The 14,015-nt window shown below is 32.5% G+C and overlaps 1 protein-coding gene across 1 annotated transcript; it reads left to right on the forward strand.

The window, feature by feature from the left end:
• Positions 1-4,942: 4,942 nt before the first annotated feature.
• On the forward strand, positions 4,943-14,015 carry LOC123906912. Its single transcript, XM_045956937.1, has 7 exons — positions 4,943-5,195; positions 5,292-5,363; positions 5,930-6,006; positions 6,325-6,466; positions 12,715-12,795; positions 12,903-13,001; positions 13,697-14,015. The coding sequence occupies exons 1-7, from the start codon at positions 5,061-5,063 to the stop codon at positions 13,784-13,786; spliced, it is 696 nt and encodes a 231-aa protein (XP_045812893.1). The 5' UTR covers positions 4,943-5,060; the 3' UTR covers positions 13,787-14,015.

Here is a 14,015-nt window from a genome sequence, read left to right on the forward strand (position 1 = left end):
ATTACTTTTTATATTTAAATATTTTTTAAGTGAATTTTGGATTAAATTTATTTTATAGGTTTTGTGGTATACACTTTTCTCATGGGTATAAATATTTCACATTGAAAGATCCTCTCTTCTCTATTTCTCTAAAAATAAAAGTAGGGTAAAAGAGGGATCCGGATTCTGTGCAATTGCTTTTTCGGTGCAGTCATGCAGTTAGGACATCTATAGCCGTTCGATCAAGATTAGACGGATATGATTTAAACTATTATATATTGACTGCATTTGTTTAAACGACTGTATGAAAAAATGACTGCACCAAATCCAATTCCGTAAAAGAGTTATCAAAGAGTTTCTCTCTCACGAAAAAAGAGTGTGTTTAGACAAATTCAAAATCTAAATTGAATAAAAATAAGATGAATTTATAATGTTTTTGAAGAGATGAGAAATGAGAAATAGGAAATATAAATATCTTATTAGATATTCTTCTTGGAAAAAAAATATCTTATTAGATATTAAACAAAATAATAATGTGACCGTAGTTTGTAACACAACTGAGCTGTCCGTCACTGTAAATGCAGCTCAGTCTTTGTCAAGATGCGTGGAACTCCCGTTTCTGTTTCATTGGGTATACATTTCTTATCCATTTATCTATTTAACTAATGAATGGGCATAATCTTCTAAAGGCTAAAACACATCAATTATTGTCCCTCCAAATTGGTTTACTTGCAAATTCACCAATATTGTTGAAACATTTGTTTTCTTTTTTTTTTATAAAAAAAACAAAGGAGAATAAGTATAGTTAATAGTGTAGTAGTGATTAAAAGAAAGGAAAAGATTAAAAAACCAACAAAATGACCAATATATTATAGGTTAAGTTTCTGGTAAACAAGTTAAATAACATTATACCATACACAAGTTTATTTTTTACAATTTTATTAATAGGTTTTATCATATTTCACTTTATGTAAGAGCATCTCCAATAAAAATATCTAAGAGAGTTTCATAGACTAATGATACGGTACCTTAAATTTTTTATCATTGGAGTTTCATAACGTGGCACAGAGGGTATCAAAATTGATGATACTGGTACCTTAAATAAGGTACTGTATCATCAATTTAATGTTATTATTATTTTTATTTTTGGTATATAAATCCAATTTAATAGCTTTCATATATGTCAAAACATACCGTTTGTTATTAATGTATGATACTCAAAAAGTTATATCACCATTGGAGTAAAATATGTATGAGCTGCATAAATATTACATGACATTGTATGAACCACTTGTTATTAATGTATGATACCCAAAGTGATATCACCATCGAAGATGCTCTAATAGTATGAAGAGAGTGAAGGAGGTTAATCAAATCTCTTCTTCATGATCTCAGATTGGGAGAAATTTCTCACTAACCTCTCACATAATATATTAACTAGACAACATCTTAAATTAGATTCACCCTTGAGCTTTTGTTTAGGGAAGAAAGAAAACAAAATAATATGTACATCCCAAGAGTGATGTGGAATTTGAATCGATAGAATAGATGCATATCTACCAATTATGTAGGTGCATGCATCATAAATCTATCATTATCTAATAGACATCTAACGATTCCAGGTAATTTCTCTTCTCCCCCATGAGTTCTCGTTCTTCGAAAAGATATCTTCTGGTAGATAAATTATATCCGAAGATATCTTTTAATAGTGTAACATTCATAAGATTCATTAATTAAAGTGTAAATTGAGTTCGCAAAATAAATAAATAATGGATTGTGTTTCAGTTTGCACCCTACTTTGCGAGTGATAATTTTATTTTACTCAAGCCCAGCGTTTGCGTCGCCATGAATAAATCCTAGAATGCAAACTTTTTTTTATATTATATCTTCATTCATGATGACAGAGACGTTGGACTTGAGTCAAATAAAACTGTCACTCGAAAAATAGAGTACGAATAGTGCTCACATCATAGAATATGCGAGAAGGTTAATTATTTTGATAATTTAAGGAAACACGTGAGAATTTTTAGGGGGCGCGAACAATAATCTTTTGAAGAGAAAGCAACCACCCATAAGTCCATACATTAATTTCCAATCAAACTTTGATATATCAACCCATACACTCATCGAAATGGGAATTATATCTTACCGTTATTGTAAAAGTGTTATGTCTATAATATATACTTATGTTCCACCTTACCTAAGGCTTATTTCTACCTGTATTGTATATCTCAACCTCGAATGATATTTGCATGAACATTGAAGGTGAGGTATCAATGTTCAATAAAGACCTTCTCATTTTCATTCCTAATCAAAAACAGTTAAATTTACAATTATTGCACAAAATATGTTGCTCCTTTTTTCATACTCCATAGCTTAAACCATACTCAACTGTATGTATTGGAGCACATTAATTTTAGGCTATACATTTATATAAGCCATATAGCTGATAGCTTAAACCATACTCAACTTCGATAGCTTATCATTGATCTAATCAAACAACTTCGTTATCAATCACGAGCAATCTCTAAGGCAACAAAAAGAAATATAATTTGTTGAACAGAAAGAAATATCAAGAACACCAAATGCCACATTAAAAATACAAAAGTACACACATGAGTTGCCTTAAAAATAGAGACAAAAAATTTGAAAACGACCAAAATTTACTAAAATTTTTTATAAATACTAAAAATAAAATTTAAAATATTTATAAAAATAAAAAAAATCATTTAACTCTTTGATTTAATGAGTCCAAAAAAGTGAATTTGTCACTTAGCCGGCCAAAATTTTTTTAGCGATTGTTCCTATGATACCGTTTAGTATTATCGTCTATGTGTTATTGTCTATGTAGTTTTTCTTAAGTTTGATGAGGTGTCAAAATATTAAAGAAGAACCGCATGGAAGGAAGAACCGCCGACTCAGATAATGCACAATGGAGAAATCTAATTTTGAGTACCTAAGTGGGTCTCGCGTGTACACATCACTCATTTATAATTTTTTAATAATAGTACTTAATAAGCACTCAATCTCTCCAACCCAGCACCTCTTAAAAAATTCTAAACAGGTCCAACAAATAACTCAACATCTCATCAATTACTCTACATATTTATAAATGAATTCTACAAATTCTATTAGGTACTATGAGAGAGAGAGTGCTTATTTAAGAAGTGGTACCTATTTGGTACTAAAATGTGTTATGCTCCAATGGTAGTACTTAATAAGTACTATAAGTACCTAATAAGTACTACACCATTGAAAATGTCTCATACGTTTTTCGGTGCACGCGTTTCCATAAAAAAAAAACAGAAAAGGTCCCACGATTTCAAATTTTAGTTTGTCTGCAATATTTTGTTACCGTTGGCGAAGGATCTACCATCAAAATACTCAACTCTGTGAATGCAAAGAGAAAGGGAAATTTGAACCGTACAAGCAAAGACACATAGTATGAAATTTAGGGACGGTAAAAATATCTTTATCCGCGGATATATGCAGATAAATTTTGGTAAAAAGAAAAAAATAAATGTATTGACTTTTATTATTAAATTGAAAGTGAAATGTATGAATATTATTATGTGTTAATAATTTTTTTTATGTTTCTTTAAAAAGAAGATAATCAAATTTCAAGTAATTAAAATAAAACATGTGTGGTTAACTTTGTAAAAGTGTGAAAAATGATTTTTTTTCAATGCAAAAATGTTTTTTTTTTCCTTAACCAGTGTTCCAGGAGAACTAGTTAGCATGACCCTAAATAAAATATGTATCTAGACCATAAATAATCTAGATATATATTTTATTTAATAAACTTAAAAAATTGTTTATTTCCTTATATTCAAAATTGAAGAGAGTAATTTCTTTTATCCGAAAGTCATATTGAATGTTTCGTTTCTCAAAATAACAATTTATCCGCAAAAACTCTAGAAAGAGTTTGTCCGTCATTTCGATACTCTCTATGGTTACTATTATAAATCAATTATTCAAAGTGAAATATAGGGTGTGACGACTTACTGTGGAACTCAGATGGTTGTTGGATAAGGGGATATACTCAAAAGATTGGAAGTTGTGACGCCTTATATGCTGAAATATGGGGTATGTACGTAGAATGAAGTTTGTGGAAAAACAAGAAGTCACTCAACTCATTGTAGAAAGTGATTCCAATGTGCTCATTGATATGATTATAGGGAATTGCAATCTCAATAGTTCACAATTTGCTGAAAATACAGGTACGATATACCTACTCAAATTAGGAGTTATTTTGTTGATAATAGAGTGGGAAAAACTAGTTTTAGATTATGTTAAGATGTTTGGAGGTTTTCGTATAGTCCCCCTCCATTTTTGTATATCTATCTACTTTTTATTATAGTATATCTTTTGAGATAGTAACACTTTGCTACTACTCTTTTTGGCAAGACAATTGAAGTAAAATTGAGGCAAGACTTTTATTTTACCAAAAAGCTTAGTCAAAATTATGTTCATTGCTCTATAAGTGGACACTATTGAATATTTGGGATGCATATGGTATTCTTACCAAAATGCTTCTCTTTCTATATCTTGCTTCCAAATTAACATAGCCCAACACCTCTCTTTTTAAATTCAATGAATTCTTCAAAATATTGATTCATATCCTTCTATGTTTTCTATCTTTTATTTTGACCAACTTAAATGCTTCATACCTTCAATTCTTCAAAGCAGGCCAAAATGAGATTTTCTTTGACTTTATTGTAAGTCCATTTGCCAAATGGAAAGGGTCAAAGGTATCCCTTCATTTTATTATGTTAAAATTTTATTTCTCTTAAATTATTAGGACTCAATGAATAAATTAAATAAAACAAAAAAAATTTAAATAAAAAATGGAAATGTCTTATTGTCTTATCAATATTGACATAGTTTTTTTCTTGAAAAACAATACAAGGACAATATTGTAAATTCATATTATTTTATTTTATATATAAAGCCCTTAGATTCTAGAGAGAGGAGAACAGAGAGAAACAGAGTACAACAAGACACAAAATTTGAAAACCAAAGCACAAGTTTTAAGAAAACACAAAAAAGAAAAAACTCTGGTTTTGTGAGAAACATCAAACATGGGAGAAGTTATTTTGTTGGTTGATAATTTGAAATCAATTTCTGGATTTTCTCGTTGTAGAATATGTCATGAAGAAGAATTTGAAAGCTTCAAAAGCTTAGAAGCTCCTTGTGCTTGTTCTGGTACTGTTAAGGTAAAATTAGAAATTCTTTAAGCTTTTTTGGGTTTCTTTTTTTCATTGTGATTTTGGGATTTTTCTTATGATCAATGTTTTTTTTTGTGTGTGTAGTTTGCTCATAGAGATTGCATTCAAACATGGTGTAATGAGAAAGGAAACACAACTTGTGAAATTTGTTTACAGGTAATGAAGCTTGAGTTTCTTGTACGTTAATTATATATTTATTTTTTTTTATAGAAATGTTAAATTATTTCTTGTTCTGCATTCCATTTCAATTGAAAATGAAAATGTTTATTTGTTTCTCCAAAAGACATAACTTGATTTCATTTTAATAATAATTCTATTATTACGACTCCTTATCATAGAAAGTTTCGTTCGTTCGAAAAGAAGTTGGTTCATATCTAGCAATAGTGTCAGTTGAATTTCTATTGTGTCTATGTGAGGACTTCTTTAGTCGACAATATGTAAAATGACTCGAACTTTGAAGTTTGTCCGACCCTAGTGAGCCGAGCCCCGAGAACCAACAACTCACCTATATTTTTTTTATAGAAAAAATATAAGAATTTTGATAAACAAAATTGATATTTTTTTCCCAAATTTTTGGTATTATATTTAGGATAGGAGGGAGAATGAGACAATATATACCCTTTTTCATTATCCCAAGAGCTGAGTAGTATATATTTAATGAGCTAAACTAAACCAATTCATTTTTATTTAATATTTACTTATTATATTTGATTGTTTTTCAGCAATATGAACCTGGATATACAGCACCGCCACCAAAAAAACCTCAAAAATCTGACGAAGCAATGACCATTGGCATTAGGTGATTACCTCATTATAGTATTTATTTATTTTATTTTTTTAGTATAGTTGAATATATGTCACATGCTTAAGTTGAATACTACAAAACAATTTAAATTTTGTTGGCTGCAAATTAAATTTGTGAATGTTACTCAACATTCGAGCGTGGAATTTAATCAAAGTGAATTCATGTGCCTTGCAATTAATTATTTAGCCTTAATCATGCCACAATTCTAAATTTCTAACCCGTGAGCTTTATTCTCAAATTGAAAATATATATGTTAATTAGTACTAATATTTGAGAAATAGTATACTAAATTTATTTATTTTAAATATGCAGAGATAGCCTTGAAATATCATCAAGGAGGGAGGAAGAAGGTTTAAACAGAAGAATAGTAATAACAAGACAACAAAATAATTACTCAGAATGTAACTATGCTGCTGATAGAAGCGCGTCTTGTTGTCGATCCCTGGCTTTAGCGGTAAGCTTTATATTCTCCTCTATATTTTTCTAGAAAAATGTTATTTTTAACCCAGATTTTTTAAAAAAATACGACAAATTTACATATTCGTGTCACTTTTAATTTTTTTTAATACTTTTTGTACGCTTCGAAAACTGTGTTCAGAGAAGGATTTTTTTAACACTTTATGATAAACTCTTTCAAAAATTATTACATATATTATGTCAATAGGTCAATTTAAATAAATCAATTCAAATAAATTTTCAATCGTATCCATTGGCATTGTGGTAGCGATGCATGTCGACGGATTTTCCCCGAACCCAAACTCAGCCAACTCGGATTTTCCCCCGTCAAAGTGGGCAGGATTTGGGCAAGTACCCACGAGTATGAGTTTTATTGTCATGCCTACGTGTCGTTTTGTTAAAATATTATAATATAATTATACTACTAGTTTTATAGACTTGGGATTTTAGAGTACTGTTGGCGCAGCAGAAGCAAGAGTTTGGCTGGTTCAGAGGATGCAAGGTTCAGAGGTTGTGTTGCCTCTGACTCTGTTGCGCTTCAGAGGATGGTTGCAGGCAAGCTCAGCAGGCACGCAGGCTTGACTGTGGGCAAACTAGCAGTTTTGCAGAAACTGCTATATATAAGATGAACAAGTTTCTTTGATGATTTTGGTGAAAAACTGAATATGAAAGACTTAGGGAAAATAGAAATTTTTATTCATCCTTAATGGGCAAAAAGTTATATTACAATTGATACACTAAGGTGTATTTATACTTGTTACTTAAGCTACAAGTAACTACCTTGGCCTAACTAATTCCTAACAACTTTTGGTAGTTAGACTAACCAACTAACTACCTAGGATCAAACAAAACAAACTTCAAGATGAATTAACTGCTTTCTTAACACTCCTCCTTAATTCATGCTTGAATTGCAAACAACCAGTCCTAAGCTCCTCCTCAAAAACTCAAACCTGTCAAGCTTCACAGCCTTTGTAAAACCATCTGCAAGCTGTACTTCAGTTGGACAATACTGCACTTCAATCATTCCATTTGTCACTTGTTCCCTAATGAAATGAAATCTGGTAGCAATGTGCTTGCTCCTGCCATGTGAAATTGGATTTTTAGCAAGACTTATAGCAGACTTGTTATCAATCCTTAGGATTAGAGGCTTCACTGGTTCACACTTGATTTCTATCATCACTGAATTCAACCAAATTGCTTGACATGCTGCAAAGGTGCCTGCTATATACTCAGCTTCACAAGATGAGAGAGCAGTCACAGCTTGTTTCTTTGTACACCAAGAGATTGCAGCATTGTTGAACTTGAAAACATACCCTGATGTGCTCCTCCTATCAGTTATGTCTCCACACCAATCACTATCAGAATACCCTATCAAAGTACTCCCTGCACTGTTTGTACCAATAGGGAATAGCAAGCCAATTTCCAAAGTACCTTTGAGATATCTGAGGATTCTCTTAGCAGCTATCATGTGTGACTTCCTTGGATCATGCATAAATCTGCTGATAACACTCACAGCATAGCATATATCAGGCCTACTGTTGCACACATACCTCAATGAGCCAACTATTTGTCTGAACACAGTTGGATCAACCTTCTCTTCATCTGAGCACTCATCAATTTTTGTATTTGTTTCTGATGGATTTGATAATGGATTGCAGCTTTCCATTTCAAATTTTTCAAGCAATTCACCAATATACTTCTGCTGGTGCATTACTATACCATCTCCTCTTCTCATAAATTCCATTCCTAGAAAGAATGAAAGTTCACCAAGATCAGACATTTCAAATTCACTTTTGAGCTTATCTTTCACTTTTGCAATTTCTGCAATTCTACTTCCAGTTATGAGCAAGTCATCAACATACAAGCAGATTATGACTATATCTTCATCTTTAGGGCAATGTACATATACACCAAACTCAGCAGCACACTTTTTAAACCCTATCTGAATCAGAAAGTCATCAATCCTTTTGTTCCATGCTCTAGGAGCCTGTTTCAAGCCATATAGTGCCTTATACAGCTTATACACCATTGATTCTTTTCCTTTTATTTCAAAACCTGGAGGCTGTGACACATACACTTCCTCATCAAGTGGACCATTCAGAAATGCTGATTTCACATCCAGATGGTACAGGCTCCATTTGTTCTTACAGGCCAATGCTACAACCAACCTCACAGTCTCTATTCTAGCAACTGGTGCAAACACTTCATTGTAGTCAATTCCATGTTTCTGTAAGAATCCTCTAGCAACTAACCTTGCTTTATGCTTTGAAATTGTGCCATCAGGGTTCAATTTCACTTTGAACACCCATTTCACATCAATTTTCTTTTTCTTGTCTGGCAAGTCAACTAGCTTCCAAGTCTGATTTTTCTCAATTGACTTCAGCTCTTCTTCCATTGCCCTCTTCCACACATTACTTTTCAAAGCATCTCTGTAGTTCAATGGTTCAGAATCAGCTAGTAATGCAAAGTGAATGAGATCACCCTCATCATTCACTGCATTATCTTGAGTAACTTCACAATCATTCAATCTAGCTGGTACACGTTTGGTTCTTTGAGTCCTTGCAATCATATGAATTCTATCATCATCATCACTTGATAAATTCATATTACCATCACTATCAGTACCTTGATTCTGAATAGTTTCAGCAGCAGGTTCACCTTCATCACCTCCATCAGATTCATCACTTGAACTTGGATAGATGAAAGTTGACTGCACTTCACTATTGTACACTGGTTCCTTCTCCCATTTCCATTTCTCTTCTTCATTCACAATTACATCTCTGCTAATGTGAACCTTCTGAGTAACTGGATTGTATAGCTTGTAGGCACCAGTTGGATGATATCCTATGAGTATCATTATTTCACTTTTATCCTCAAGTTTGGTTCTTCTAGCATCTGGTACATGTTTATAGCATAATGAGCCAAAAACCTTGAGGTGTTTCACACTTGGCTTCCTCCCACACCAAGCTTCCTCTGGCACAACTTTCAGTTTCTTAGTTGGACATTTGTTCAGAATGTAGGCTGCAGTAAGTACTGCTTCACCCCAGAACATGTGTGGCAAATTCTTCTGTTTAATCATGCTTCTTGCCATATCTAATAATGTTCTGTTTCTTCTTTCAGCTAGTCCATTGTGCTGTGGTGTGTATGGAGCAGTAACTTCATGTGTAATGCCTTGATTAGTACAGAAGTTCTCAAACTCTCTTGAGGTATACTCTCCACCACCATCTGTTCTCAGAATCTTAATTGATTTCTCACTTTCTTTTTCAATTAAGATTTTAAACTTCTTGAACACTTCTAAGGCTTCACTCTTCAGCTTCAAAGTGTATAACCAGATCATTCTGCTGTATTCATCAACAAATGTGATGAAATACTTGCTTCCCCCTAATGATGCAGCTTCAAATGGACCACAGATGTCACTATGAATAACTTGCAATACACCACTAGCTCTCTTAGGCATTTCAGCTACAAAAGGTTTTCTACTGTGCTTACTCTTCACACATATCTCACATATGGACTTCTTAGTCTTAAACTTAGGCAGGCCATACACCAATTCCTTAGAATTTAAATCACTGAGGCTTCTATAGTTCAAGTGTCCATACCTTTTGTGCCAAAGTGCTTCAACCTCATCAATCACTGTGGTAGACATGCACATCATATCTACACTTGAGATTCTACACTTGTAGGTTCTGTTGTTTGACAAGCTGCACATCAAGATCAAGTTCTTCATTTTGTCAAACAGCTTCAGTGCATTATCCTCCATACTTACAGAGAACCCTCTTTGCACCAATTGACCTAAACTGAGCAAATTGCAATTCATACTAGGGACAAATAACACTTCAGAGATGATCACTTTACCTCCCTTCTTACTTTTGATCACTATGTTACCAATACCTTCAGCAGCAAGTTTTCTCCCATCTGCTAGTTTTATACTAGACTTTTTGCTTGCATCAAAATTGGTTAACCACTCTCTATGTGGTGTCATATGATTTGAACACCCTGAATCAAGAAACCATTCTTCATTCTTCTCACACTCATCCCCTATAGTAGCCATCATCAAGACTGACTTTACATCACTTTCTTCTGCAACATTAGCCTCTTGTTGATCTTTCTTGTACCAACACTCATCTGCAAAATGGCCAGGCTTCTCACAATTGTAGCATTTCACCTTGCTTTTATCAAAGTTCTTCTTCTTGTTCTTACCTTTGACAAAACCTCCTCCTTTAGAGGATTCAGCTTTGTCATCAGTTTTTGAACTCTGATCTTTAAGCCACTTTGGTTTATCTTTGCCTTTCTTTTTGTAGTTCTTGCCATTATCTTCTTTCTTGTTGGTTTGAGCTTGCAAGGCTTGTTGTTCTTTCTTTTCTGAACCTCTACTGAGAACTTTAATCTCATGTGCTTCCAAAGCACTTTGTAATTCTTCAATTTTCATTGTAGCTGTATCTTTCACATACTCTATAGCTATTACCACATTATCAAAGTTTGGAGTTAAGGATCTAAGCACTTTCTCTACTACCATTTCATCAGTGACAGTCTCTCCACAATTTTGCATTTGATGAACAAGTGCAAGAAGTTTTGAGAAGAAATCACTTACTTTTTGATCCTCTTCCATCACCATAGACTCATATTGCCTCCTAAAGGCCTGCAATTTCACCTTCTTGACCTTGGTTCCACCATCGTGGTAACCCTCGAGTATATCCCAAGCTTCTTTGGACTTAGTTGATTTTGAAATCTTTTCAAAATGCTGTGCATCACAATTCTGCTGGATATAGAACAAAGCCTTGCAGTCTTTTTTTTTGTTTTCTTTGTAGGTATTTCTCTGATCATTGGTTGGATTTGCTCCCAACTCATCGTATCCATTCACCACTACCTCAAGACACTCTTGTGCTCCAAATAAGGACTTCATCACTGCACTCCATCTATCCCAATTCTTTCCATCAAGAATCAGAATGTTTGTACCAAAACCTTGGGTGTTCATCTTGAATCTTCAAGAAATCAATCTACACAGCTCACTTTGTGTTTCTCCACTTGATTCCTTCACAATTCACTCTTGTTACCTGTGATTGAACCAGGCTCTTGATGCCAATTGTTGGCGCAGCAGAAGCAAGAGTTTGGCTGGTTCAGAGGATGCAAGGTTCAGAGGTTGTGTTGCCTCTGACTCTGTTGCGCTTCAGAGGATGGTTGCAGGCAAGCTCAGCAGGCACGCAGGCTTGACTGTGGGCAAACTAGCAGTTTTGCAGAAACTGCTATATATAAGATGAACAAGTTTCTTTGATGATTTTGGTGAAAAACTGAATATGAAAGACTTAGGGAAAATAGAAATTTTTATTCATCCTTAATGGGCAAAAAGTTATATTACAATTGATACACTAAGGTGTATTTATACTTGTTACTTAAGCTACAAGTAACTACCTTGGCCTAACTAATTCCTAACAACTTTTGGTAGTTAGACTAACCAACTAACTACCTAGGATCAAACAAAACAAACTTCAAGATGAATTAACTGCTTTCTTAACAAGTACGACGTTTGATTTGACACTTCAAAGTATGTTCCTTTTTAAGTTTCAAGTTTAAATTCTTCTCAGACCACCTTTTGTGTTAGATCAGTTTATATGAAAAAATTCTCGTGCTTCAATTGAGCCCCAGTGTCCAAACTACTACTTTATGTGTTGGATAAGTTCATATAAACCTTTGTTCAAGCTTCAATTGAACCCCATTATTAGTGAACAATAAAGTTAGTCTCTTAAACATTAATTGGTCTTTAGACCAGATATTAAGATTATGAAAAAGATTAGTAAAAAGAAAAAAAATGTAGGTTGGACTTGGAATAAAATTAATGGGTCAAACACTCATTGCAATTATTGCCTTGCCGATTCCATTGGCTAGTTAGTTGTGGTTGGTCAATGGCTTCACCTTATTTTCTGTTTTAAGGGAACAATGAATTTGTTTTGTTGACATTTAGGACCATTTTACTTATTGTTAAAATCTATACTAATTTTGGATTTGGATTATCCTTAAGGGTCATGCTAATATGTGTCATGGGCACATGTTAAAGATACTTTAAATATACAGTATTTATATTTTCAATAAATTAATTATTGGATAACCTATGTTGTGCAGATTTTAAATTTTTCTTTCAATTTTAGTTTTTAAATATCAGCCATCTGATTTTGATCGAACAATTTTTTATGTATTAAAGTTAATTTAAGCTAAGTTGTTTAATTAGCTTCTTCTTTTTTGGTTTTGCAGTTTACTCTCATATTACTTTTAAGACATCTTTTTGCTTTGCTTACAAATGGAATGGAAGATTATCCATTTACAATTCTTACGGTAAGTAGTACTTAATTGGTTCCCAAATTTAAACTTAAAAACAAGAAAAAACTATATGCCTTGTGAATCATTGATTAATCTTCTAATATTATGTATTGTGTTTGTAGATCTTTATGCTAAGGGCCAGTGGAATTATTATACCTATGTGCATAATTATTAGGACTATGGGTGCCATTCATAAAAGTATTCAGCGTCATTATCAACAGGTTAATTCATAATCTTTTCATCTACAAGTATTTAAATTTATTTATGTTAACATAATTTCTTTGGACATATTAATACTAAAAATGTATGTTCAGCACGTTTATTTTATTTTTTTTGAAAAAGCTAAAATGATATATATTACCACAACAGCCTCCCCAGCACAAGACGTGCCAAGATAGACTGCAAAAGTTTACAAAGAGTCATAGAACCAGCACGTTTATTTTATATTTTAAGTTTTTCAATTTTCTTTTATCATACTAAATTTATTTTATGTTTTAAGTTGATTCTGTTCCTGTAATAAATCTGGTTGTTGCTGATATTTCTGTCTCGGCTCCTTCTTCCATAATCGAGGCTCGAATAAGGAAAAGATAAGATGACCCTATAAAAAGTGTGCTTAGAGTCCGATCACAACGGCTGAATTGACTATTTTAAGCCATAAAACTACATTGCGTTGGTTTTTTAGTTAAATTTTTGTTTAAAATGTCCATATAACTAATAGAAATGTATATATGATTATTTTTAAATGAGTGTCACGTATATGTTTTAGACATATATAACTCAGAATTTGTAAAAATATTAATTTATATGATATTATAGTAATATAAGCAACCAACTTATAATATAAAATGAACTTGTTAGTAGTTTGATATGAAATCACGACTAATGAATGATTTTTCCTCTGCATATATTATATCAGGATTCTGAGGATGACTCATCAACGTCTGATGGAGATGATGAAGAAAATGAGACATCACATATTGCAATTATAAGACATTCACATTATTAGTCATATCATATGATGTATAGTTTTTTTTTTTGTTTTTTTATTTTTTTAATTTGTGTTTAAGAGCGTTGTGCTGATGCTGTGTCAAATTCCAACGTTTTTATTATAAATTATTAAGAAAATGAAAGGAATGGAATTTACATTGAAAATGCATGTTGATCCCTTGGTGTATCAAATGATAATGTCTCTCCCATCAACCAAAGTAGAATGAACAACCAACTTTATCTTATAA

The sequence above is a fragment of the Trifolium pratense genome, linkage group LG1 (genome assembly GCF_020283565.1).
Source record: "Trifolium pratense cultivar HEN17-A07 linkage group LG1, ARS_RC_1.1, whole genome shotgun sequence".
Classification (NCBI taxonomy): domain Eukaryota; kingdom Viridiplantae; phylum Streptophyta; class Magnoliopsida; order Fabales; family Fabaceae; genus Trifolium; species Trifolium pratense.

Excerpts from the sequence above, each read along its gene's own strand:
- LOC123906912 (XM_045956937.1), top strand. The coding sequence starts at position 5,061 with ATGGGAGAAGTTATTTTGTTGGTTGATAATTTGAAATCAATTTCTGGA. Across the intron at positions 5,364-5,929 it reads CTTGTGAAATTTGTTTACAG|CAATATGAACCTGGATATAC; the intron begins GTAATGAAGCTT and ends ATTGTTTTTCAG. Across the intron at positions 13,002-13,696 it reads TTCAGCGTCATTATCAACAG|GATTCTGAGGATGACTCATC; the intron begins GTTAATTCATAA and ends ATATTATATCAG.